The sequence below is a fragment of the Pelophylax lessonae genome, assembly GCF_965119305.1.
Source record: "Pelophylax lessonae genome assembly, chromosome: 6".
NCBI lineage: Eukaryota > Metazoa > Chordata > Amphibia > Anura > Ranidae > Pelophylax > Pelophylax lessonae.
In genome coordinates this window covers 96,963,891-96,988,777 of record NC_138773.1, presented here as the reverse complement: position 1 = coordinate 96,988,777, position 24,887 = coordinate 96,963,891, and the positions used below count along the sequence as shown (strand labels likewise).

The window sequence follows — 24,887 nt, the reverse complement described above, 5'->3', positions numbered from 1 at the left end:
GAGTTCTCTGGTCCCCTGTGACCTTACAGCAGCTGCAACTAGCGTTATCCAGCGTTCAGTCACTTCCCTGCTAACCCATGCTGGCTGCCGCTATGGAAAAAAGATGAAAGCTCTGGAATGTCACAGGGTGCCTGCCGTACCTCGAAGCAAAATTAACAAAAAACAGGAGGCATGTGTTAAAAGAAATACAATTCTGAGAGGTTTGTTAGTAATTTCAAGTTCCACTGAAGATCAGCTTTGCGCCAACACAGTTGATACTATGGATAGCCTGATTATCGGCAAGGCCGATATATCGGGGGGCCGATATGCACTTTCCCCGATATATCGGTATCGGCCCCGGAACTGGCTGATATATTTTTGTGACGTCATTCTGCCTTCTTAGGCCGCCTCCCTTGCCTTGGAAGCCTTGTCTGGTGTCGGGACTACTCTCGCAGGAGTGTATCACAGCCATACACCCACCCACAGCAGCCCGGTGCCAGCCAGCCAGCTGCTGACTTTTTTTTTTTTTCGGCCTTGCCGATAATCAGCCAGCCGGCCACGCACCTCAGGGTGCCAGCCGGCCACGCACCTCAGGGTGCCAGCCAGCCACGCACCTCAGGGTGCCAGCCAGCCAGCCACTCACCACATGTGGGTGTAGTCACATTTTCTAGCATGTTCAGAGGCACATTACAAGTATGAAAAAAAAAATAATTTATGGAATGGAAAAATGTTGCAAGCATTTAAAATGCCTAATTTTTATGTGCTTTTATCGGCAATTTAGGTTGATGACATGGTCTTTTTTTTTTTTTTTTAATGCATTTTTCAGTGAAGGTGACCTAGTTTTCAACATGGGCTTAGTGCCCTGGTTTGTAACAGGTTTACTTGTTTGAATTTACCTAACCAACATAAAGTTGCTATTTGAAGACCAATAAACCTATGTTACAAGCTGGTTTATGTAAAAGATGTGCTAATATTTATGGATCTATATGTAAATGTCTTTGGGGGGGGGGGGGATATATTATTATAGGTATGTGTATGTATGTATGTATGTATGTATGTGTATGTGTGTGTGTATATATATATGTGTGTATATATATATATATATATATATATATATATATATATATATATATATATATATATATATATATATATATATAATGTGTGTATATATATATATATATGTGTATATATATGTGTGTGTGTGTGTGTGTGTGTGTGTGTGTATGTATGTATGTATATATATATATATATGTATATATATATATATATATATATATATATATATATATATATATATATATATATATATATATATATATATATATATATATATATATATATATATATAGTGTGTGTGTGTATATATAGTGTATATTTATGAAAAATATTACTCCCACAAATGCGTGCCACTGATTGCAACCAAGATTTGTTAATTTGCACACACAAGTATTTTCTCTTTAATTCATTGAAGGACACAGCTTCTGTCATTCTTGACCATTGGGTTATACTGCTCCCTACAGGAGTAGGACACTAGGCAGGAAAGCATTCTGGCTACACCCATGGGCAGTCCCAGGGGGTATACTCCCTCTTTATATGGTCAGTTGTTTTTCTACCTAATCAGGAGTAAGGACCTTGTTCCTTGCTGGGATCTTTGGTCCTGGCAAAATATTTTTAGATAGAAATTTTTTTTCTTCCTGGATTTTTCCTTTGGGATCTACTATCAACTGCCGGAGTGGGCGACGGGTTGGATTATCTTGATCCAGTGGTCACACTTGTCTGGCCAGCAAACGCTCACAGGCCTCAGCTCTGCTCTAGGTCGGCCGCCACATAGCCCCACTGCACAAGGGCTGGCCCTGCGAGTTAAACATCTCGCTAGGTCGCATATGACCTGGGCTTGGCCTGAGTAGCAACGTTCCTCCTGGCTGACAGCCCCCCATTTCAATGGTGAGGAGGATCTGTCTGGAGCGGTGCCCTCCTGGTATGGTGAGTAGCTGTCCCCTCCCACCCCTGGAGGGTTTTGGGGTGGCGTGGGCCCCTCCTTGTGATGGTCGGACCCCTGGGTTCCCTTCCTTCCCGCAGGCACACTTTTTTTTTGTGGGGTCCCCCTGGTGACCCATGGAGTCTTTTGGAGCATGTTTCCCTATCTGTTCCCCTCTGAGGCTGTGGGCCCTCCGGTTCCCAACCGTCTATCAATGCACTGACGGGGGGTCCTGGAGTCCCTTGTGTCGAGTGTGGAGGCAGCTTGGCGACGGGCTAGCAAAAAGCGCCCCCCACCTTCCCCTGCCTCATCTATCTCATCCGATCCTGAACTCTATTCGGCCGCTGCGGACGTTGGTTACCCTTTTGGGTCTGCGACCATGCACCTTGAATCTTCTGCTAGTGAGGATGATTCCTCCACGTCTGCGACCGCACACGAAAAGGCAATGGTAGATGCACTGACTGTATCTGTGCGTTAGACCCTGTAGATGGAGGACGCAGCTGAAGCTGCGATGGAGGCGCAGGTACCCTTTGGCACCCACAAGCCATCCAGAGCGGCAAAGGTGTTTCTCTTACGTCCTCCGACAGTCGCCGCCTCTTCATATTCGTCACATATGGGGTATTAGACTTTGCTCCGAAGGAGTAGCTAGGCAACAGAATATGTTAACAATAAAGCTTTAACATATCCCACCCTCAAGGGGTGGTCCCCTCAGTCAATACCCTCCTACTTCCTGCAACCATATCTCAGTTTTAATGTCTAGCTTGTCAGGAGTGGCTGGCTCTCTCTGTGCTGGGACTTTTTGTCCCAGACTCTTTCTTCTTTTTAATATTTTATTTGAGTTTTTTCTCTACCTTTACTTAGCTGTTGTTTTTGTCAGCATTAGTTAGTTCTTCGGACGAAGAGGATCATGCGGACTGGGTCTCGGGCTGATCCCCCTGATCGCAGGTCGTGGGTCAGTGGCTTCCCAGTCTGCCATCGAGCGTTCAGCCAGGTAACGCTCCTGGCACGGTGAACGACCCATCCCTGTTCGGTGCAGGGATGTTTGGTGAGGTGGCTACCTCACCGGACGCTGTGCGGTTTCTTAACCGCCATTGTGTGCGTCTTGAATTGCGACTCTCCCTGCCTCATGTGCAGCGGCTTGTTCGCCTGTGCGGGTTCCCCACGCCATATGAGGTAAGTGTGTCTATGTGGGGACCTGTCTGTCTGGGGGGGGTCTCAGTCTGGGACTGTGTAACCTGCCTTTAAATCACACTGCTTGTCTCCCTATCTCTCGGCTGCATGCTGTGGGCTGCAAGGGGGGGGGGGGGAGCTGTATGACACTGTGTGTGTCAGGCTGGGCAGTGTGGGAAGCTGTGTGCTGTGGGGCATGTTTTTAATGGCATGTTGGGGCATATACAGCGATCGCTGCGGCGATCTAACATGTATCCATATAATGGGATGAAATTGTGTGTGTTTTTATGCACTGTGGAGCGGCGGTTTCGGCGCCAAACGACGCCATTTTACCGGCGCCCGCTCCGGCCGCATGGTTTACATGCACGGCGGCCATTTTCTTGTAGCCTCCATAGGCTTACATAGAGCGCCCTGGCAGCATCACTTCCTTTTTCCTGGAACACCGGTCGAGGCAGCAGCAGCAGCGGGTTCTCCTCAGGTTTTATCCTTCTATTCCTGTTGTCCATTGCCTGTATTCAGTCTGTATATTCCCTGTGGGGGTCTCATTGTGCCTGAGTGTGTGCGGTGGGCTGCGCTTACCGCGCTTGCTGAAAGGGGGCAGTTAACCCTTGGTTGTCTGGCGTACAGGGGCAATGGATTCTCAGGAGGGCAAGTTTCCCACAGTATTGGTGGAAAGCCAGGGGACCGCTGTTTCCCCCCCAGGGGGGGATTTAGCCACTATTGTGGCTGGCCTTGCTGCCCAAGTGCAAATGCTGGTGGCTGCTCAATCTACTAAACGGCCCAGAGTTACTCTGTCCTCCGATTCTGAGGGTGAAGGTGATGGGGCTGTTCTGGCAGGGACCCCCCTATCGGGGTCCCGCTCCTCTCTTGATCTAGTGGGGTCTGAGGTAGAGGCTGAGGTTGAGGGGGTTGATAATTCTCCCCCTGGCTCGCCTGAAGAGCTTGCAATCATGGATGAGTTGATTGCTTCCATTAAGCAGACGCTACGTTTGCAGGACGAAGTGTGTCCCCCCCGCTGCCTTGGCGGCTTATGGGACGCAGAGAAAACGCAGGACGCCGCAGGTTTTTCCCTGCAATGCTGATTTTCAGCGCGCTGTAAAGGATCAATGGCGCGATCTGCGCAAACCTTTTGCGGTACCAAGTAAATTCAAGCTGCGTTATCCTTTCTCCCCTGCCACTGATGAACGGTGGTGTGTGCCTCCACCAGTGGATCATGCAATTGCGGTTTTGAACAAAGCCACTGCGATTCCTGCAGAGGGATCCCCTGTTTTCCGTGATGCCACGGATAGGAGACTGGAGTCTCTTGCCTGTCATACTTATTCTGTTACGGGTTCTATGCTTAAGGCTCTATTTGCTTCTCTCATGGCGGCCCAGGCGATCGCAAGTTGGACGCAGATGCTTAGGCGCGTCCTAGTGGCCGATTCGGCCTCGGCGGCGACCCTGGACATGGTGGATCAGATCCACCAGGGTGTCATGTATCTGTGTGATGCGGACCTGGACCTGATTCCGTTGGCTGCACGTGTGCACAGCGTGGCGGTGTTGTCTCGCCGCCTGGTTTGGTTGAAATGTTGGTCGGTGGACCAATCTTCACGTAAAACCTTAGCCAATCTGCCTTATGATGGGTCTCGCCTTTTTGGGGAGTCCCTGGATGTGTTGATTAAGGGGATCACCGGGGGTAAGAGCACTCTCTTGCCCCATTTCCCCAAGGCTAAGGGGGCTTCTGGGAAGAAGCATGCGAATTTTCGGCCCCCTCAGGGGTCCTTTCGTGCCTTTCGGCCGCACTACAAGGGCAAACCGTTCAAAGGCCAGGGCTCTCAGAAGAAACCCTGGTCTGGGAAACAGAAGTCCGGCCAATCCGGACCTGCGGCCCATAACAGTTCGGCCTGAAGGGGCGCCCTCACCCAGTTTTGGGGTGGGGGGACGCTTGCTCGGTTTTCTTCAGCCCTGGTTGGCCCGTGTGCGGGACAGATGGGTTCTGGAAATCGTTCGATCTGGTTACAAGATCGAGTTTCTCTCTCGGCCAGAGAGCAGATTTTTTCCCTCAAATCTACAACTGTCTCCAGAGCGCCTGCGGGATCTGCACCTGGCGGTGCGGGACCTGAGGGCTCAGGGAGTGGTGGTTCCGGTGCCTCATCGGGACAGATTTCGGGGGTTTTATTCCAATCTGTTCACCGTGCCCAGAAAGGAGGGCAAGGTTCGTCCAATTCTGGACTTGAAAGCTCTGAACCGCTCTGTGCGGGTTCGCAAGTTCCGCATGGAATCCCTGCGCTCGGTGGTGGCTGCCCTGGTTCCGGGGGAATTCATGGCCTCCATCGATTTGAAGGATGCGTATCTTCACATCCCCATATTCGAGGGTCATCAGAGATACCTTCGATTTGCCATTGCGGAGGATCACTACCAGTTCGTGGCGTTGCCCTTTGGGCTCGCCTCGGCTCCGCGGGTCTTCACCAAGGTGCTTGCACCGGTTCTGGCATTATTGAGGGCCCAGGGCATTTCTGTCCTGGGGTATCTGGACGACATTCTGATTCGGTCTGCGACCAGTCAGGGTCTGGAGAAGGACCTGTCTGTCACGATGCAAACTCTGCAGGAGTTTGGTTGGACGATAAATGTTCCAAAGTCGACACTGAGTCCGTCGGTTCGTCTTCCCTATCTGGGAATGATACTGGACTCGGTGCAGGCGAAGGTCTTCCTGCCGGAAGACAAACTCGGGACTCTTCAGGAGGAAGTCAGGTCCCTCAGGGACGTTCCGAACTCGTCTCTGCGGACGTGTATGAGATGTCTGGGATTGATGGTCTCGGCTTTCGAGGCGATTCCTTTCGCGCAGTTTCACACGCGGGGTCTCCAGGCGGAGATCTTGTCCAAGTGGGACGGGCGACCTCAATCTCTGGATCTTCAGATCTCGTTGAGTCATCGCACCAGGGAAAACCTTCTGTGGTGGCTCCAGTCCCCGTTGGTGTCCGGGGGCAAGTCGTTTCGTCCGATCTCGTGGACGATAATCACCACGGATGCCAGCCTGTCGGGCTGGGGTGGTGTTCTGGGCGTTCTGTCCGCCCAGGGGACCTGGTCGGAGGGGGAGTCTTCCCTCCCGATCAACATTCTGGAATTGCGTGCGATAAGGCTCTGTCTTCATCGCTGGACGGACCGGCTGCAGGGCTGCCCGGTTCGGGTGCAGACGGACAATGCCACGGCGGTGGCCTACATCAACCACCAAGGGGGCACCAGGAGTGCCCGAGCGGCTCGAGAAGTGGCCGACATTCTGTCTTGGGCCGAGACTCATGTCCCGGCGATAACGGCGGTTCACATTCCGGGAGTGGAGAACTGGCAGGCGGACTATCTGAGTCGCCAGACCCTGGATCAGGGGGAATGGTCTCTCCATCCGGCTGTCTTCCAGATGTTGTGCGCGAAGTGGGGTCTTCCAGATGTGGACCTGTTCGCGTCTCGCCTCAACTACAAGGTGAAGAGGTTCGTGGCAAGGACGCGCGACCCTCGGGCAGACGCGTCGGACGCGTTAGTGGCCCCGTGGCATCAGTACAGGCTGATGTACGCGTTTCCACCGATTCAGTTGCTGTCCCGGTTCCTTCGCAGGTTACACTCGGAACGCAGCACGGTGATTCTTGTGGCACCGGACTGGCCTCGCCGGTCCTGGTACGCAGACCTCGTGAATCTGGCGGTCGACGCCCCCTGGCGTCTGCCTCTTCGGGACGATCTACTGTCTCAAGGACCGATTTACCATCCTGCTTTACAGTCGCTGGCCTTGACGGCCTGGCTGTTGAGACCGAGGTCCTGAAGGAGAAGGGTCTCTCTCCAGAGGTTGTTCATACCTTGATCAACGCGAGGAAGTCTTCCTCGGGAAAGGTTTATTACCGTACTTGGAGGCCTATTTTGCCTGGTGTGAGTCCAGGGGGTTTTCACCCCGCACGTACTCGGTTTCCCGTGTGCTGTCTTTCCTTCAGACGGGTGTCGATCAGCGTTTGGCGCTGGCTACGATAAAGGGTCAGGTGTCTGCGCTGGCCGTTCTGTTTCAACGTCCCGTGGCTTCCAACTCCTTGGTTGGCACTTTTATTCAGGGTGTGCGGCATCTGGTTCCTCCTAGGAGGGATCCTTTGCCCCCTTGGGACTTGAATCTAGTCCTATCTGTGTTACAACGTGCTCCTTTTGAACAGATCAGGGAGATCTCGTTGTCTATGTTGTCCAAAAAGGTCGCCTTTTTGGTGGCGATCACTTCGGCTCGCAGAGTGTCGGAACTGGCGGCTTTGTCCTGCAAGTCTCCGTACCTGGTTGTTCATTTGGATAAGGTGGTCTTGCGACCTAATCCTTCTTTTCTGCCAAAACGAGTTTCGGAATTCCATCTTAACGAGGATATTGTTTTGCCTTCGTTGTGCACGAAGCCTAAACATCCAAAGGAGGTGAGATTGCATTCTCTGGATGTTGTTCGGGCGATTAGGGTTTACCTTAAATCGACTGAGTCTTTTCGAAAGACGGACTCCTTGTTTGTTCTTCCAGAGGGTCCTCGGAAGGGCATGGCGGCTTCCGCCTCTACCATTGCCAAATGGATCAGGCAGACCATTGAACAGGCCTATGCCTTGCAGGGGAAGGTTCCCCCTGTGCCTGTGAAGGCGCACTCTACTAGATCTCTGCGTACGTCTTGGGCCTGTCGTCATGGGGCTTCTGTAGCCCAGGTGTGTAAGGCGGCGACTTGGTCGACCGTACACACTTTCACAAAATTCTACAAAGTAGATGTTCAGGCATCGGCGGATGCTTCCTTTGGCCGCAAGGTTCTTAGTGCGGCTGTTCCCTAGGGTCCCTTGTTGGGGACTCCTGGCTGTTGGGATAAGTTTTGTATCCCCTGGTTTTTTTGTCTTTTCCTGGGTTGTTGCTCCTGTTGAGCACTTATTTTTGCTGTTGCCCAGCTGGTTTCCTTCCTTTGGTAAGGTTCCTTTCTTTGATGTGGAGACTGCGTTGCCTTTCGGCGCGGATGCGTTTCCCACCCCTCATGTTTGCACTGCTTTGGGACGTCCCCATATGTGACGAATATGAAGAGGCGGCGACTGTCGGAGGACGTAAGAGAAAACGGAATTTTTGTAAAATCTTACCTGTAAAATTCCTTTCTCTGAGTCCTCCGACAGTCGCCGCCCCCGCCCCTCTTTTGGGGTTTGAATGTATACTCTACTGCTATTCCACTAAAACTGAGATATGGTTGCAGGAAGTAGGAGGGTATTGACTGAGGGGACCACCCCTTGAGGGTGGGATATGTTAAAGCTTTATTGTTAACATATTCTGTTGCCTAGCTACTCCTTCGGAGCAAAGTCTAATACCCCATATGTGACGAATATGAAGAGGCGGCGACTGTCGGAGGACTCAGAGAAAGGAATTTTACAGGTAAGATTTTACAAAAATTCCGTTTTTCCATTTTCCTGCCTATTTTGACCGAATTGACGCTAAAGAGTGGGGATGACCAATGCGTCCCCGTGGGGTTCCTAAGCACTTTACTAGGCGTTACCCCCTATGAGGAGTCCCTCCTTAAGAAGGCGACTGTTCCACCGGTGGTGGACCCTCTGGTTTCCAGTTTAAACAAGACAACCATGATTCTGGTGGAAGAGTCCCTGGCCTTTAAAGATCCGACTGACTGAAAGGTGGAGGCTGTGGCCTGCATTATGTACACCTTAGTTGGTTTGGCAATGAGGCCGGTATTTACCATTGCCCTAGTGTCGCAAACTTTGACCTAGTGGGCTAAGCTCCTAACGTCATGACCTGGAGGGAGTACTCCTCCCTCCTGCCTTTGCTGAGCTGGCTGATCAGCTGGTCCAGGGGCTGCAGTTTATCTGTGATGCCTCTTTGGCTGCGGCTCCCCTCATGGTTCGCCTCTGTTTTGGCGGTGGTCCGTCGGTGTGTCTTTTTGCTCAAATGCTGGTTTGCGAACCAGACTTCTAAAAAGGCATTGACTGATCTTCCCTTTCAAGGAGATCGTCTGTTTGGAGCTGCCCTGGATGACCTCATTAAAGGTCTCACAGGGGGAGGAGGAGAAGAGTACCTTTCTTCCGCAGGCTACTAAGGGCAAGGAACCTTGTCGCAGACATGAACCTTCCTTCACGGCTCATGTGTTTGTTTTATTTATTTATTTATTTTTTATTTCGTTTTTTGTTTTTTTGCCCCTCAGTGATGACTGACCAGGGCTCAAAGCCTTTCAGGGCCTCCTCTGGCAGATCCAAATGAACCTGGTCTGTCAAACCGAGAGCGGGCTTCTCCAGCCCCGCAGACAAGGCTCCTTCTGCATGAAGGTGTGCCCTTAACCGTATCAGGGGTGAGGGAACTTCTTCACTGGTTTCTGAACCCGTGGACTTCCCTGGTGTAAGACAAGTGGGTCTACAAAGTCATTCAGTCCGGCTACAAGATCGAGTTTTGTGCTCGTCCCCTGGCAAGGTTTCTTTTCCTTGCAACATGCGCCTGTCCACAGACCTGTTTACCAAGTCTGTTTGGGGCATGACGAGACCTGTTTATTCAAGGGGTGATTGTCCTGGTTCTGACTTCGGAATGTTTTCAGGGTTTTTGCTCAAACCTGTTCAGTCCCCAGGAAGGAAGGCAAAGTGCTTCTAATTCTGGACTTCAAGGCGCTAAACTGCTTTGTGAGGGTACAGAAGTTCAGAATGAAGTCCATTCGAACGGTGGTGGCATCCCAGCATCAGGGGCAATTCCTTCTATAGATATCCAGGATGCCTTTTTCTTTACATTCCAATATGTGCCAGTCACCAGCGTTTTCTCTTTGCTGTGGGAGAGGAGCATTATCAGTTTGTGGCGTTATCGTTTGGTCTTGGTTCTGCTCCTCAGGTCTTCACAAAAGTGTTGGCTCTGGTGCTAGCCTTGCTACACCAACACAGGATCGCGCAACTGGGGTACTTGGACGATCTCCTTCTGTGAGCGGAATCTCCCTCTGCATTGGTGGAGAACCTGGAGATTACAATAATAACTCTATGGGAGTTTAACTGTATTCTGACTTTTCAGAAGTCTGCCCTGGTTCTGTCCATGAAGCTGGACTTTTTGGGCCTGTTTCTGGACTCGGCCTTAGCCAGAGGGCTCCTTCCTCTGGACAAACTCCAGAAATTGCAGGCTGAAATTCGCCTGCTGCTGTCCAACAAATGATCATCCCTCCGGACTTGCATGCGTGTGCTGGGCCTGATGGTATCTACCTTTTTGAAGGTGGCTCTGTTTGCACAGTTCCATACGAGGTCCCTGCAAAGGGAGATTTTGACCAAATGGGACAAGACTCTGCAATCTCTGGACAATCCGAGCCTGCTGAGTCGGGGGGAAAAAAGCAGTCCCTGATATGGTAGCTTTGCACTTCGGCTTGGAAAATCCTTCCCCCTTGTATTGGACAGTGGTCACCATGGATGCCAACCTGTCCAGCTGGGGAGGCATCCTCCGCAAGCATTCTGCTCAGGGGATCTGGATAGTGATAGTGATCTGAAAAGTGATACAAAAATTTAACAAGGATGGAATTGCAACCATCTCAGAGAGCCACTGCATTTCTGCAGAACAGGGTGAAAGCGATTCAGTGTCCAAGTATATCTCTTGATCTAAACCCAGTGAACACCTATGGGGATTTCTGAACGGACAAGTTGAGCATCGTTCTCTTTTCAGCATCCACGATCTAAAAGAGGTGGTTCTTGAAGAATGCAAAAGAGATGTTGCAATATGTCGCCAACTTGATCATTCCATGCCTAGAAGACTTGGTGCTATCCTTACAAATCATTGAGGTTTTACAAAATACTAGATTGTAGTAGTTTTTGCATCAACTAATTTGAGTAAAACTGAAGATTTTGTAATCAAAGTTATACGATTAACAATACTTTCATGTGAAAAAATTTGAAAAGTCGAAATTTTGAAAATTTTGTTCTTGAGTTTGGGATAGATTTTAAAATCGTACTTTTCAGAAGGGCTGTACTCATTTATGAGCAGTGCTGTGTGTGTGTGTGTGTGTGTGTTTGTGTGTGTACAGTGGATATAAAAAGTCTTCGCACCCCTGTTAAAATGTCAGGTTTCTGTGATTTAAAAAAAGAGACCAAGCTAAATTTCTGAACTTTTTTCCACCTTTTTTAATGGGACCTTTAAACTGTACAAATCAGTTGAGCAACAAACTGAAAGTTTGAGGGAAGTGAAAAAAAAAAAAAACTGGTTGCATAAGTGTGCACACCCTTAAACTAATACTTTGTTGAAGCACATTTTTATTTTATTACAGCACTCTTTTTGGGTAGGAGTGTATCAGCATGACATATTTTGACTTGGCAATTTTTGTCCATTTGTTTTTGCAAAAACTGCACAGCCCTCTTCAGATCACCCCACAGATTTTCAATCGGATTCAGGTCTAGGCTCTGGCTGGGCCATCCCAAAACTTTTTTTTCTTCTGGTGAAGCCATTTCTTTGTTGATTTGGATGTATGCTTTGGGAATTTGTCATGCTGAAAGATTAAGTTCCTCTTTATGTTCAGCTTTCTAGCAGAAGCCTGAAGGTTTTGTGCCAATATTGACTGGTATTTGGAACTGTTCAGAATTCCCTCTACCTTGGCTAAAGCCCCTGTTCCAGCTGAAGAAATGCTTCACTGTGGGTATGGTGTTCTTTTGGTGATGTGCAGTGATGTTTTTGCACCAAACATATCTTTTTGGAATTATGGCCAAAAAGTTCAATCTTGGTTTCATCAGACCATAACCTATTTTCCCACATGCTTTTGGGAGACTTTAGATGTTTTTTTTTTTTTTGCAAAATTTAGCTGGGCTTAAATGTGTTTTCTTACAAAAAAAAAAAGGCTCCCATCTTGCCACTCTACACCATAGCCCAGACATATGAAGAATAGGGGAGATTGTTTTCACATGTACCACACAGCCAGTACTTGCCAGATATTCCTGCAGCTCCTATAATGTTGCTGTAGGCCTCCTGACGGCCTCCCTGAACAGATTTCTTCACGTCTTTTCATAAATTTGGGAGGGACGTCCAGTGTTGTGCCATATTTTCTCCACTTGATAATGGCTGTCTTCACTGTGTTCCATGGCATATGCCTTGGAAATATTTTTGTACCTTTTCTCCTTTACTGATGCCTTTTAACAATGAGATCCCTCTGATGCTTTGGAAGCCGTCTACGGAACCATGGCTTTTGCTGTAGGATACGACAAAGAAAATGTCTGGAAAGACCTACTAGAAAGGCTGAACTTTATTTGTGGTTAATCAGAGGCACTTTAAATGATGGCAGGTGTATACGGACTCCTATTTAGCATACGTTTGAATGTGATTTGCTTAATTCTGAACACAGCTACAGCCCCAGTTATAAGAAAGTATGTACACTTCTGCAACCACATTACTTTAGTTTTTTTATTTTTACTGCGCAGTTTAAAGGTAGAAAAAGGTGTGTAGACTTTTTATATCCTCTGTGTATGTATGTATGTATGTATATAGCTTTTTTTTTTCTCAGACAATAGGTGCAGGAACTCAACCTCGCTTAGGGGTATACGCACTTTTGTTGCCAGTGGTTTAGACCTTAATGGCTGTGGAGTTATTTTGCAGGGACAGCAAATTTACACTTTATATAAGCTGTACACTCACTACTTTACATTGTAGCAAAGTGAGGGCAAGCTGCACATGCTCAGTTTGGTGTGTATTGCTAGAGGGGTTTTTTTTTCCTCTTGGGAGAGTGCATGTGATCAGCACACTCTCTTCCTACAAGCTTTAACCAGTGCTCTGCTGGACACTGATAGAAATCACAAGACTGCTCTAACTGCTGATAAGAAAAGGTATTTCGTTTTTAGATTTAATAAAACAATTTGCGTTTCCATGTTCTGTATACTGTGGGATACCAGATATAGTGAATGCAAGGTCCTGGGTTTAGTAACACTTTAATGCATAAAATGCATTAAGGTAAAAAAAAAAATGGTCCACCTTCAGAACTACTTTAAAATCCAACTATGGCCAAAGCTTTTAACGGCTATGTGTAGCATTGGGAAGGGTTATGCTGGCCATATACACTTCAATAATGTCCATGCAATAAAGTGAGGGGTTGTTTTAATCATTTGAATGTTCGAAACGACTGTTCAATGCAATTTAGATGGTACATTTTCCCGCTTCGCTCTGCTTTTGAGTGGCAAACTTTATTCAGAACTGATTAATTTGCTCCATACACTACACGTTCAGTTGTGAACAGATCAGAATTTTTCCTGCCTATCTGATTATTTTTTTGTTTTAATCTCCATTGATCTCCAAGTGATCAAAATTATAATGAAAATCTGATGGTGAAAAATTACATTTGCTATATTGTCAATGCAGTCATTTCTTCAAATGGTCAGACGTGTGTGGCCATCGGTGTTGTGTCCCTGTTTTAAGGAGATTTCCCTAAAATTTCTTGTTCCCTTGTACAGGGAACAAAGCCTAGTTTCAAGACATTTGAAATCGGTCTATCAAAGACCAAGCTGTTCGTTTTTTCACTATTTAAAAAAAAAAAAATTAGAACCCCCCCCCCCATCACTATGCTTTAGAACCCGTGGATGATTTGGTCTGTTGTTGTATGGAGTGTGCTGGGTTCTCTGTATTTATGCACTTTGGGGAAATTTCTCCTTGCTTATGTACTGTTGACACCCTGCAGGTCAGGTTGTATCGGGTTCACTTGACGACCGCAAATTAGGTGAAATTTCCCCCCACACCCCTCTTTGATTTTGTTATTATAATGAAAAATCTGTTCTACCACTGTTGCGTAAACAGGAACTACAGTATATCCTATCTGCCAGGATGCTGCCATCTTGGCTTCTCTATAGATCTGCGGTTGGTATGACCAGCTATGAGAAAGATCAGTTGAAAGCGGACATAAGTTTACTGTGATAGTTCTCACCAGAGGCAAACCCTAAATGTGTCATAAATTACGCATGAAATTATAGGCAGAATGTAAATGACAACATTGTAGAAAACACTGGTATGGTTTTGAGTAAGGGTTTAAAACCTAACACTGGCCATACATGGTTCAGTAAACTGAACCAATTCCCCGATCCATATACTTGTGGTGGATGCAGGAAACCTCCCTGCTGTGTCATTTGTGTTCGGAGAGTGCTACTCAACCCCCCCAGTCAGAAAACACTGACTGGCACTGCAACCTTTTGGCTGCATGCGCTAATTAAAGCAAAAGCGGGTCCATGAGAAGTTAATCGATTTGACTTCTCATGAACGGGAACAGCCATAGATTGATTAAAATTTTGCTGGTACCTGCTGAACCAAACCTATTTTGATCCATGTATAGCCAGCTAAACTCCAGGTTTCATGTGACTTTAAATAGTTAATTTGGACTAAGCTGGTCCAAAAGAACCATTTGCTTCACTAACGGGTGTGCCTGCTGGGAGCTCTTTATAAACAGTATAGCATTAACATGGCATTTATTGCCATACAGTCAACTTTCTTGATGCAAGGGGCTGTTAGTGCGGCCCCTGACATCAGCAAAGGGCTGTACATAACATGACACTAATGTAATGCCAAAGAAAGCTCTCGGATATGCCTGTAGTCTTTGGGAGTTTTTGGAGACTTGGGAGTCATTGACTGGAGACCTATTACATCAGAATGCTAGAGATCATTTCTACTACAGTCCTTTACAAATGAATGCTTCCATGTTTGGGCTCCCTACAGCTCCTTTTTAAAAATAAAAATGTTTCTGCCCATTTTGAGATTTCTCTCAAAGTTCCATTTTAAAAGATCAAAGGGGGAAAAAAAACCCTAAAAATTGAAAGGATGGGAAGAACAGAAAAAAAATAAGACAGAGGCAAGATTGAGCGCTGTAATTTCTAAGCCTTTGTTTCTAATTTTTAGGGACTCGTTAAGGACTGGACTAGTACTACTGGATTGGCGTAGGGCCAATGTGGTGCCTATAATTAAAAAGGGATCAAAGTCTTTTGCCAAGTAACTATAGACCTGTTTAAATTCTATAGTCGGGAAGGTATTGAGTTTTTAATAAAAGACCACATAGATGAGTTCTTGCTGGTAAAAAATATTTTAAGCAGACAGCATGGATTCATGAAAGACAGAAGTTATCAAACAAACCAAATTTCTTTTTATGAGGAGGTAAGTAAAACCTTGGACAGAAGGGTGGCTGTGGATGTAGTATACTTGGATTTTGCAAAAGCGTTTGACACTGTTCCCCCACACACGGCTAATCTGTAAGGTAATGTCTACAGGCTTGGAAAGATCGGTTTGTAATTGGATAGAAAAATGGCTAAAAGATAGAATTCAGAGAGTAGTGGTTAATGATTCTTACTCTGAATGGTCTAAGGTTATCAGTGGTGTACCCCAAGGCTCAGTGTTGGTACCCTTACTTTTTAATATCTTTATAAATGATATGGGGTCTGGGATTAAAAGTAGCATTTCAGTCTTTGCAGATGACACAAAGCTTTGCAGTGGAATAACTTCTTTACAGGATGTCTCCAATTTACAAGCTGACCTCAATGCACTGTTTCATTGGTCAACTATGTGGCAAATGAGGTTTAATGTTGATAAATGTAAAGTTATGCACTTGGGGGCTAAGAATATGCATGCATCATACATACTAGGTGGAGTAGTACTGAGGAAATCTGTAGCGGAGAAGGATCTGGGTGTTCTGGTAGATCATAAGCTTAATAATGGCATGCAATGCCAAGCTGCTGTTTCCAAAGCAAGCAAAGTCCTTTCTTGTATTAACAGAGCCATGGACTCCAGAGAGAGAGAGAGAGAGAGAGAGAGATATCCTTTTGCCCCTGTACAAATTAGTAAGACCCTATCTGGAATATGCAGTTCAGTTTTGGGCACCAGTTCTTAAAAGGATATCGGGGAACTGGAGAAAGTGCTGAGAAGGGCAACCAAACTGAAAAGAGGCATGGAGGAGCTCAGCTATGAGAATAGATTAGAGGAGCTGAATTTATTCTCTCTTGAGAAGAGGAGATTAAGGGGAGATATGATCAACATGTATAAATGCATAAGGGGTCCATATAGTGAACTTGGTGTTGAGCTCACTTTAAGGTCAACACAGAGGACAAGGGGGCACTCTTTTTACGTCTAGAGGAAAACAGATTTTGTCTCCAAATACAGAAAGGCTTCTTCACAGTAAGAGCTGTGAAAATGTGGAATAGACTCCCTCCAGAGGTGGTTCTGGCTAGCTCACTAGATTTGTTTAAAAAAGGCCTGGATTCTTTCCTGGGTGTACTTAATATAAATGGGTACTAAATTTTTTTTTTTTTTTTTTTTTTTTTTTAGGTAAAGTTGATCCAAGGAATATCAGATTGCCTCTCGGGGAATCGGGAAGGAATTTTTTTCCCCTGCTGTAGCAAATTGGATCATGCTTTGCTGGGGTTTTTTTTCACCTTCCTCTGGATCAACTGCGGGTATAGGATTGTGTATATGGGATTGTATGGTTGGGTTTTCAATACTGTTTTTTTTTTTTTTTTTTTTTTGAACCGGATGACTTGTGTCTTTTTTTTAACCTAACTATGTAAGAGGGAAAGAAAAAACCCAAGCCATTTAATTAGAGCGCAGTCTGAAGAATGTTATCCTAACTGGCCCTGAGCAAGGTAAAACTGCCTACTGTCTGCAGGGGCCCCAAGTGTGCACAAAAAATAGCAAAGGGCCACAGATTGGGCACCAGGGATTTTATTTAAATGTAATACTAAAGTCTCTTGTTCGGGTTTATAAAAAAAAAAACACTGTTCTAACTGCTCTGTGCAGTGCTTTTGCACAGAGCAGCCCAGATCCTCATCGTCGGTGATCCTGGCCCCTCCCTCCTACTGTGTGCCCCCCACAGCAAGCCCTTTCTGAATTGAAAGACAGAGCAGCGGCTCAGATGCCCCCACAGCAAGAGGAGCCACAGCTTGGCCTCACCCTCTCTCCTTATTGGCTCACTGATTTTGACAGCAGCAGGAGCCAATGACACCTGCTCTGTGTCAGCCAGTCAGGAGGGAGAGTCCCAGACAGCCAAGTCTCTCTCATGCAACATCGCTGGATCGAGATGGGGCTCAGGTAAGTATGATGGGGGCTGCTGCTCACAGGTTTTCTTATCTTGATGCATAGAATGCATTAAGATAAAACATTTTCTGCCTTTAGAACCAACTCACCATAATATATAGAAGTGGAATTGTAAACTGTTGTGATTAATTACACTTTGTCACCAATTTGGTTTTTTCAGATACATATTATTGGTTTTAATCTGATTTTCTTAGTTTATTGGATGCTGTTGGAGGAACAAATAATTGATACGTTGTGATAAGCAAATTTTGTATACAAATTAGCCAAGGTGTATTTTTTATGTAATTGTCTTAATATTGTGTGTGCATGCAGTTTTGTTCAATTTGTAAAAACCTAAAACCATATTCAATAACTATGGTCTGGATTCCTGAATCTGCCTGGTCTGATTCTTCTGACTAGATTACCGCTAGAGTAGTACTGCCGTGGCCAAAAGTTTAGAGTGACAAATCTTAATTTTCACAAAGTCTGTTTCAGTGTTTTTAGTTTTTCTCAGATGTTACTATGGTATACTGAAGTATAATTTCAAGCATTTCATAAGTGTCTCAAAGGCTAGTATTAACAATTTACATTAGGTTTATGCAAAGAGTCACAATTTGCAGTGTTGACCCTTTTTTGCCCCGGCATGCTGTCAATCAACATCTGGGCCACATCTGATGGATGGCAGCCCATTCTAGCATAATCAATGCTTGGAGTTTTGATTTAATTTAACTGCCTCTTGAGGATTGACTACAAGTTCTCAATGGGATGAAGGTCTGGGGAGTTTTCTGGCCATGGACCCACTTTTGCTTTATGGCAAGGTGCTCCATCATGCTGAAAAGGCATTTTGTCACCAAACTGTTCTTGGTTGGTTGGCAGATATTACTCTCGCAGGATGTTTTTGTACCATTCTTTATTCATGGTTATGTTCTTAGGCAAAATTGTGAGTGAGTCCACCCCCTTGTCTGAGAAGCAACCCCACACATGAATGGTCTCCGGATGCTTTACTGTTGGCATTAAACAGGACTGATGGTAGCGCTCAACCTTTTTTTTTTTTTTTTCAGATGCCCCAAACCATCAGAAAGGGAATTCATCAGAGAAGACTTTACCCCAGTTCTCTGCAGTCCAATCCCTGTACCTTTTGCAGTATATCGATCTGTCCCTGATGGTTTTTCTTGGAGAGAAGTGGCTTCTTTGCTACCCTTCTTGACATCAGGCCATCCTCCCAAAAGTCTTCGCCTCACTGTGTGTGCAGATGCGCTCATACCTGTCTGCTGCTATTCCTGAGCAAGCTCTGCACTGGTGGCACCCTGATCCTGCAGCCAAATTAACTGTTGGAGACAGTCCTGGTGCTTGCTGGTCTTCCTTGGGCGCCCTGAAACCGCCTTCACAAATGCAGTAGAAATGTGTTTTATGGGATAAGTTCATTTTCATGGCAACGAGGGATTTTACAATTAATTGCAATTCCTCAAATTACTCTTCATAATTTTTTGGAGTATATGCAAATTGCCTTCATAAAAACTGAGGCAGAAGACTTATGAAAATTAATATTTTTCCATCTTAATTTCTCTGTCGCTCATTGACAGACGTAGTCCTCGTTGATTCAACACAACTCGGGTTATGCTGCCCTCTACAGGAGTAGGACTAGACAGGAAAGAAAACATTCTGGCCACTCCTTAGGGGCAGTCCCAGAGGGTATATCCTCTCTCTCTCTCTCTCTCTCTGCTACAGCAAATCAGTTTTTTTCTGTCTAGTTAGGAGTAAGGACCTAGATGCCTTGCTAGGATCTTCGGTCCTGGCAGGATTTTTTTCTTAGATTTTTTTAGACAGCTTTTTTCTCCAGTGTTCCTGTGAGATCTTCAAGCAAGAAAGCTGGAACTGGGCGACGGGCTTGATGTTGAGATCCAGTGGTCACCCCAGTTCAGCCTACGAGCGCGTGCAGGCCATAGCTCCGCGCTGGGTCGGCCGCGACATAGTCCCACTGGACGGGGACTGACCCTGCGAGTTGAACGTCTTGCTTAAACGCCAATGACCATGAGTCACGGCGTCCGTATTGGTCGACAGCCCTCCCACCCCGGTGGAGAGGGGTACTGTCAGGAGTTGGCACCCGCCTGGTTCCGGTAGGGTGAGTAGTATGTTCCCCCTTTCCCCCTTACGGGTCTTGTGGTGAACGCGGGCCCCTCTCTGTAATGGTAAGGATGGGTCTCCCCTCTATCCTATAACATGTCACAGATCCCCCTATTGGAGTGTGATTTTTGTGAACAATAAACCAGGAGGCTTGGTTTGGGAGCTGACAATCTAATTGCAAAAATGTTTAAATGATTGTAGTCAGTGGCAGTATTAGAACATTACTGTGATAGTATAAGGTATCCTACCTGTCAGAAGCCACAGGGCGATGTCTATACATGTATACTGCATTCCAGATCATATTCCTCCAGCTAAGCAGATGCCTCCCGACGGCCACGGACCGCTTACGGCCCGCCAGGGTCCGGTACCGCCGGCCACGCTGATCACCATGAGGGTGAAGGTTTGTGAGGCCGAGATACTCCCGCAAACATGCCGTTATTCTGTACAGGCCGCCGCCTTTGTCTGGTAGATCGCACGAGGCCGCCATTTTGGCGTAGCCTCGTGTCTCCAGCATGGGGGTGGCCATGTTTGAGGTGACCCAAACACCTCGTGGAGCTAGGGGAGGTGCCGGAAGGCGTACAGAGGGGCGGAGCCGCCTCCTTTTTTCCCGGGAAGCCAGCCAAAAGACTTCCTGTCTGTTCTAGACAGCGCTGATACAAGTTGCATTTGAAACTCTGAGCATCAAGTGGTGAGCCTTGGGGTCTCTCGCTCTCGCTCTCGCTCTGTAGGGGTCCCTAAGCAGGTAACACTGAGGGGCTTTGTGGCGCTGGGGGTCTGAAAAAAAAAAAGGGTTTTATTTTTTGGCAAATTGATTTTTTCCGGGTAGTATCTGGAATTATCATGGACCCTGCCACACAGGTACCCCCACCTGTTTCCCTCGAGGGGGCCGCGGGACCCGCCAGTGCACAGAGTATGGATGCATTTACAGCAGTTTTGGAGTCTTTGGTGGCTCGGGTGGAGACGGCCTGTCAGGAACGGGGGTCAAGAAAGCGACCCCCGCCTACCCCTATATCATCTGATACTTCAGATTCTGAGATGGTCATTGCAGCTGCAGGTCCCTCTGCAGGGGCTGTTGTCTCAGGTAAAGTTCCCTCAGACAGTGAGGAGGACGTTCATGCTTCCGCCATAATTCAGGAAGAAGCATTGGTGGACGCACTAGTTGTGGCGGTTCGGGAAACCTTAAGACTTGAGGTTTTACGGGCAGAGGCAACTGAAATAGAGATTCCCTTTGGTACTAGCAAACCCACCAAGACGAAGGTTTTTCCTTTACCCAAGTGTTTTGGTAATAAGATTAAAGAGGAATGGGAGCATTCTAAGCGTACCTTTTACTATTTCCAAGCGCATTGCTAGACGGTATTGGTTTGAGGAATCCCTCATTAAGAAATGGACGGTACCACCAGTGGTGGATCCACCTATTTCCAGACTGAATAAAGCCATGGTTATTCCAGTGGAGGACGCTTCGTCCTTTAAAGGATTCGGTGGATCGGAAGGTAGAAGCAGAGTCCCGCACATCTTTTCCCTGATAGGGTCAGCCTTTAGACCAGTAATTGTCATTGGTCTAGTTTCTCAGACATTAACGGAATGGGTGAGATTGGTGCGCCAGGACCTGAAGGGGAAAGATATCCCCCAGGCAACATCTGATTTGATGGAACGATTATACAAGGACTACAGTTTGTCTGTGACGCAGCCTTGGATGCTACCCCCCTATTAGGGCATGCATCTATGTCAGCGGTAATCCTCAGACGTGTGCTGTGGTTAAAATGCTGGTCAGCGGACCTAGGTTCCAAAAAGACCTTGGCGAATCTCCCTTTTCAGGGGAATCGCCTATTTGGGGCCACCCTAGATGAATTAATTAAGGATGCCACTGGGGGCAAAAGCACTTTTTTGCCACAGGCTGCTAAAGCTAAAGGACCTCGTAACAAGCTGGGACCTTTCTTTACCGCCCATAAAGGGTTCGTTCGCTCTGCTGTAGCAAGCTGGAAGTGCAAAACTCCTCTAGGAGGGTTCAAGAAGGGCTGGTCGGACAAACAAAAGACCGACTCAGCCAAACCTGAAGCAAAGGATTACACAGCCTGAAGGTGCGCCCCCACCCGGCTTGAGGGTGGGGGGACGTCTTCACCGGTATTCAGAGCATTAGATCGAGCATCGACCACTGCTACCGGTGCGATTCTTCCCTTCCAACATTTAAGTACTACAGGGAGCGGTAGTTACCGTTCCCTGAACAGATCATTTTCTTTACCTTTTCCAAAGATTAGCCTCAGTTCCCCACAAGAATCGGATCCGGTTGAACAGACAGACCAAGGAGCCTCTAGCCGGGTGACTTCGGTCCCTAATGTTCAACCAGGAGAAATCACCACTCCTGATAGGAATCGGTGTCTGATAAATGTGTGGGAACAGAGAACGATCAGACTTTGTCGGATTGCCCGGGCCAGATAGCTCTAGGGCAGCCTGGTTCGGATCCAGTCAGCTCCAGTTGTCCTGGAAATTTTAGGCTGGCCTCGTCAAGCCGGTCTGGCCGACTTGGACATGCTGGTCGCGAACGCTCCTTGGGAACTTCTTCTCAGGGAGTGTCTGCGGTCTCAAGGACCGATCTTCCATTGTGCTTTACAGTCGCTGGGTTTAATGGCCTGGCCATTGAGACCCAGGTACTGAAGGACAGAGGGTTGTCAGCTTCAGTTATTCCTACGCTAATTAAGGCAAGGAAAGCGACTTCCAGCAAGGTCTATTATCGCACATGGAAGACGTATATCGCGTGGTGCGAATCTTTAGGATTTCCTCCACGTACCTATTCGGCGACCCGAATATTGGCCTTTCTGCAAAAGGGGGTTGAGCAGAAACTAGCCTTGAGCACCATCAAGGGTCAGGTTTCAGCATTAGCAATCTTCTTTCAGAAGCCTTTGGCTACTAAGTCCTTGGTGCGGAATTTCATCCAGGGGGTGCGGCACCTGGCTCCACCAGTCCGCGCGCCCTTACCGCCCTGGGATCTTAATTTGGTTTTGTTGGTTCTGCAGAAACCTCCCTTTGAAAACATCAGGGAGATTCCCTTGCTTACTTTATCCCAGAAGGTGGCCTTCTTGGTGGCTATCACTTCTGCACGCAGGGTGTCAGAACTGGCTGCATTGTCATGCCAGTCCCCATATTTAGTGATTCATAGGGATAAGGTAGTTATTCATCCTAAGGTGGTTTCAGACTTTCATCTGAATGAAGGTATTGTATTACCTTCCTTGTGTCCTCAGCCCAGTCATCATCGGGAACATGCATTGCATTCCTTGGATGTGGTTCGGGCAATCAGGGTATACCTGAAGGCTACGGAATCGTTCCGTAAGACGGATTCACTTTTTGTGATCACGGATGGCCCCAGAAAGGGGTTGCCTGCATCTGCCGCGACTATCTCCAAATGGATTAGACAGACGGTGGTACAGGCTTATTCTATGAAGGGTCGGAATCCTCCGTTCCCTGTTAAGGCGCACTCCACTCGAGCGCTCAGTACTTCCTGGGCCTTCCGCCATCAGGCGTCAGTGGTCCAGGTATGTAAGGCGGCCACCTGGTCGTCGGTACATACCTTTACAAAATTTTATAAGATTGATGTGATGGCATCGGCGGATGCCTCATTTGGCCGCAAGGTTTTGCAGGCCGCAATTTGAGGAGACCGGTGGTCTACATCGAGGGTTTTTTTTCTGTTGGAATTTTCTGTTGAGTCTCATCTTTGATGAGCATTGAAAACTTCTAGTTGGCACCGGTTGGGCCTTCTAGATTGGATTTGATTTCCATTTTCCCACCCCTAATTTGTGGTACTGCTTTGGGACGTCCCGAGTTGTGTTGAATCAACGAGGACTACGTCTGTCAATGAGCGACAGAGAAAAATGGATTTTTGTAAAATCTTACCGTAAAATCCTTTTTCTCTTAAGCTCATTGACAGACGTAGTACCCGCCCCTCTGTTTTGAGTTGGGTTGGGTTAAATTCTCTAAACACTGCTTTGTGACATAACTGATTTGCTGTAGCAGAGAGAGAGAGAGAGGATATACCCTCTGGGACTGCCCCTAAGGTGTGGCCAGAATGTTTGTTTTCTTTCCTGTCTTGTCCTACTCCTGTAGAGGGCAGCATAACCCGAGTTGTGTTAAATCTGTCAATGAGCTTAAGAGAAAAGGATTTTACGGTAAGATTTTACAAAAATCCATTTTTTGGCCACGACTGTACTAGATTACTATTTTTTTTTTTTTTTTTTCCCCCCAGCAAGAGTCTTTTATGAAGGATGCCCAATGGGATAAATAGTAATAGGCTTGTTTCTGTTTCCTTCATTTGACTTTAATGTGAACTGTAATCTTTTCCTATTAGGAGAATTGTCTTACTACGCACACAGGACAATGGCATTGGCCAAAAGTGCTGTGGCCACCATGGCAACACTGCTTGTGAGAGTCTTTCAAATGGTCATGCTGAAGCTTGGTTATGAACAAAAAGGTACCAGATTCTATCATTGGTGACTTTCTGTGCACACATTATTCTGATTTTACTCGCTTTGTGGTGTTTGGTAATTGGGCTTTTTAACTCTTCACTGCTCTGAATTTAGTCCTATTTCTTGCAATCACTTTGGTGCTTTGAGGGGAAAACAGTTCTGTTTATTAACTAAACCAGTTTGTAGTTTTGAAAGTGTTTTTTATTTATTTTTTTACTTTTTCATTCGATCGTGTTTACAGACTAGAGAAGAAGCTGGCATTTATGAAAATACATTTTTATAAAAATGTGTCCCCGTAACTGAAACCTGCTGGGTCATTATTCAAGTTGGCGCTGATTGTTCTAAATACGCTTTTGTTTTTTGTTTTCTTGTAGAAGTCTCTGTGGCTCATTTCTTTTGGCCAGGGTAGCATGCTTTGGCTAAAAAACTTGTCCCCTTTCTAATGAGGTTTACCTATAATAATCCTTTTTAGCAGGCTCCCTTTCTACTTCTCTCCTTACTGTTGCTTATCTGCTGGTCTGAGGGGTCACTGTTACTGGTGTTGATGGGAAGGGCCAACGGCGAAAGTAGATTGGTTTTACAAATGGCCTGCAACATGTTTGTTTGGTCTTTTTTTTGGCATTTGAAGTAACGCTACAGCGTTACATGTTGTGCCATGCAGTGATGTTGGGTACATAGGGTAGAGGAGGAGAGAGTTAAGCAAACTGTTTAATGACACTTTGCAAGCATTAAGCAAATTTTATTCCCAGCTTCGCTTTTGGTCTCCCAGGTGTCATGCAAATCCATGCGTAGACTCTTTATTTTATTTCCCCTGTGTGTGTGTGTTGCAGCTCACTCCAGTTACTGTGGAAGTATGAATGTGACAGAATATCAAACCGAGGATGGACACCTCCATATAAATGGAGAATCTATATGTAAGTATGGTGCTACTGCATGTGTTTGTATACTTTCCTTTACTTCATTATTTTGTAATCCCTTCATTTTCTAATCACTTTGAAATTTGCTGGTCCTAATTCCTAGCAGGGTAGCCATCAATGAGTGAAAACTATAATCCCAAGGGTGCTGGCAGTCACTTTAACAATTATTAGTTTAAATTGTAGACTTTTTTTTTTTTTTTTATACCTTTTTTTTTTTATACCTTTTTTTTAATTTAAATATATTCGCTGGTACCTGTAACCTTCTAAATACATAAA

General features: G+C 46.5%; 1 protein-coding gene across 1 annotated transcript in view; it reads left to right on the top strand.

The window, feature by feature from the left end:
- The window catches only part of SUN1 (Sad1 and UNC84 domain containing 1), a 135,659-nt gene that overhangs the window by 54,336 nt on the left and 56,436 nt on the right, over positions 1–24,887 (top strand). Inside the window, exons 7-8 of the mRNA XM_082260650.1 lie at positions 23,577–23,699; positions 24,525–24,608. Coding sequence (XP_082116776.1) covers positions 23,577–23,699; positions 24,525–24,608 — 207 coding nt within the window. The remainder of the gene's footprint in view (positions 1–23,576; positions 23,700–24,524; positions 24,609–24,887) is intronic.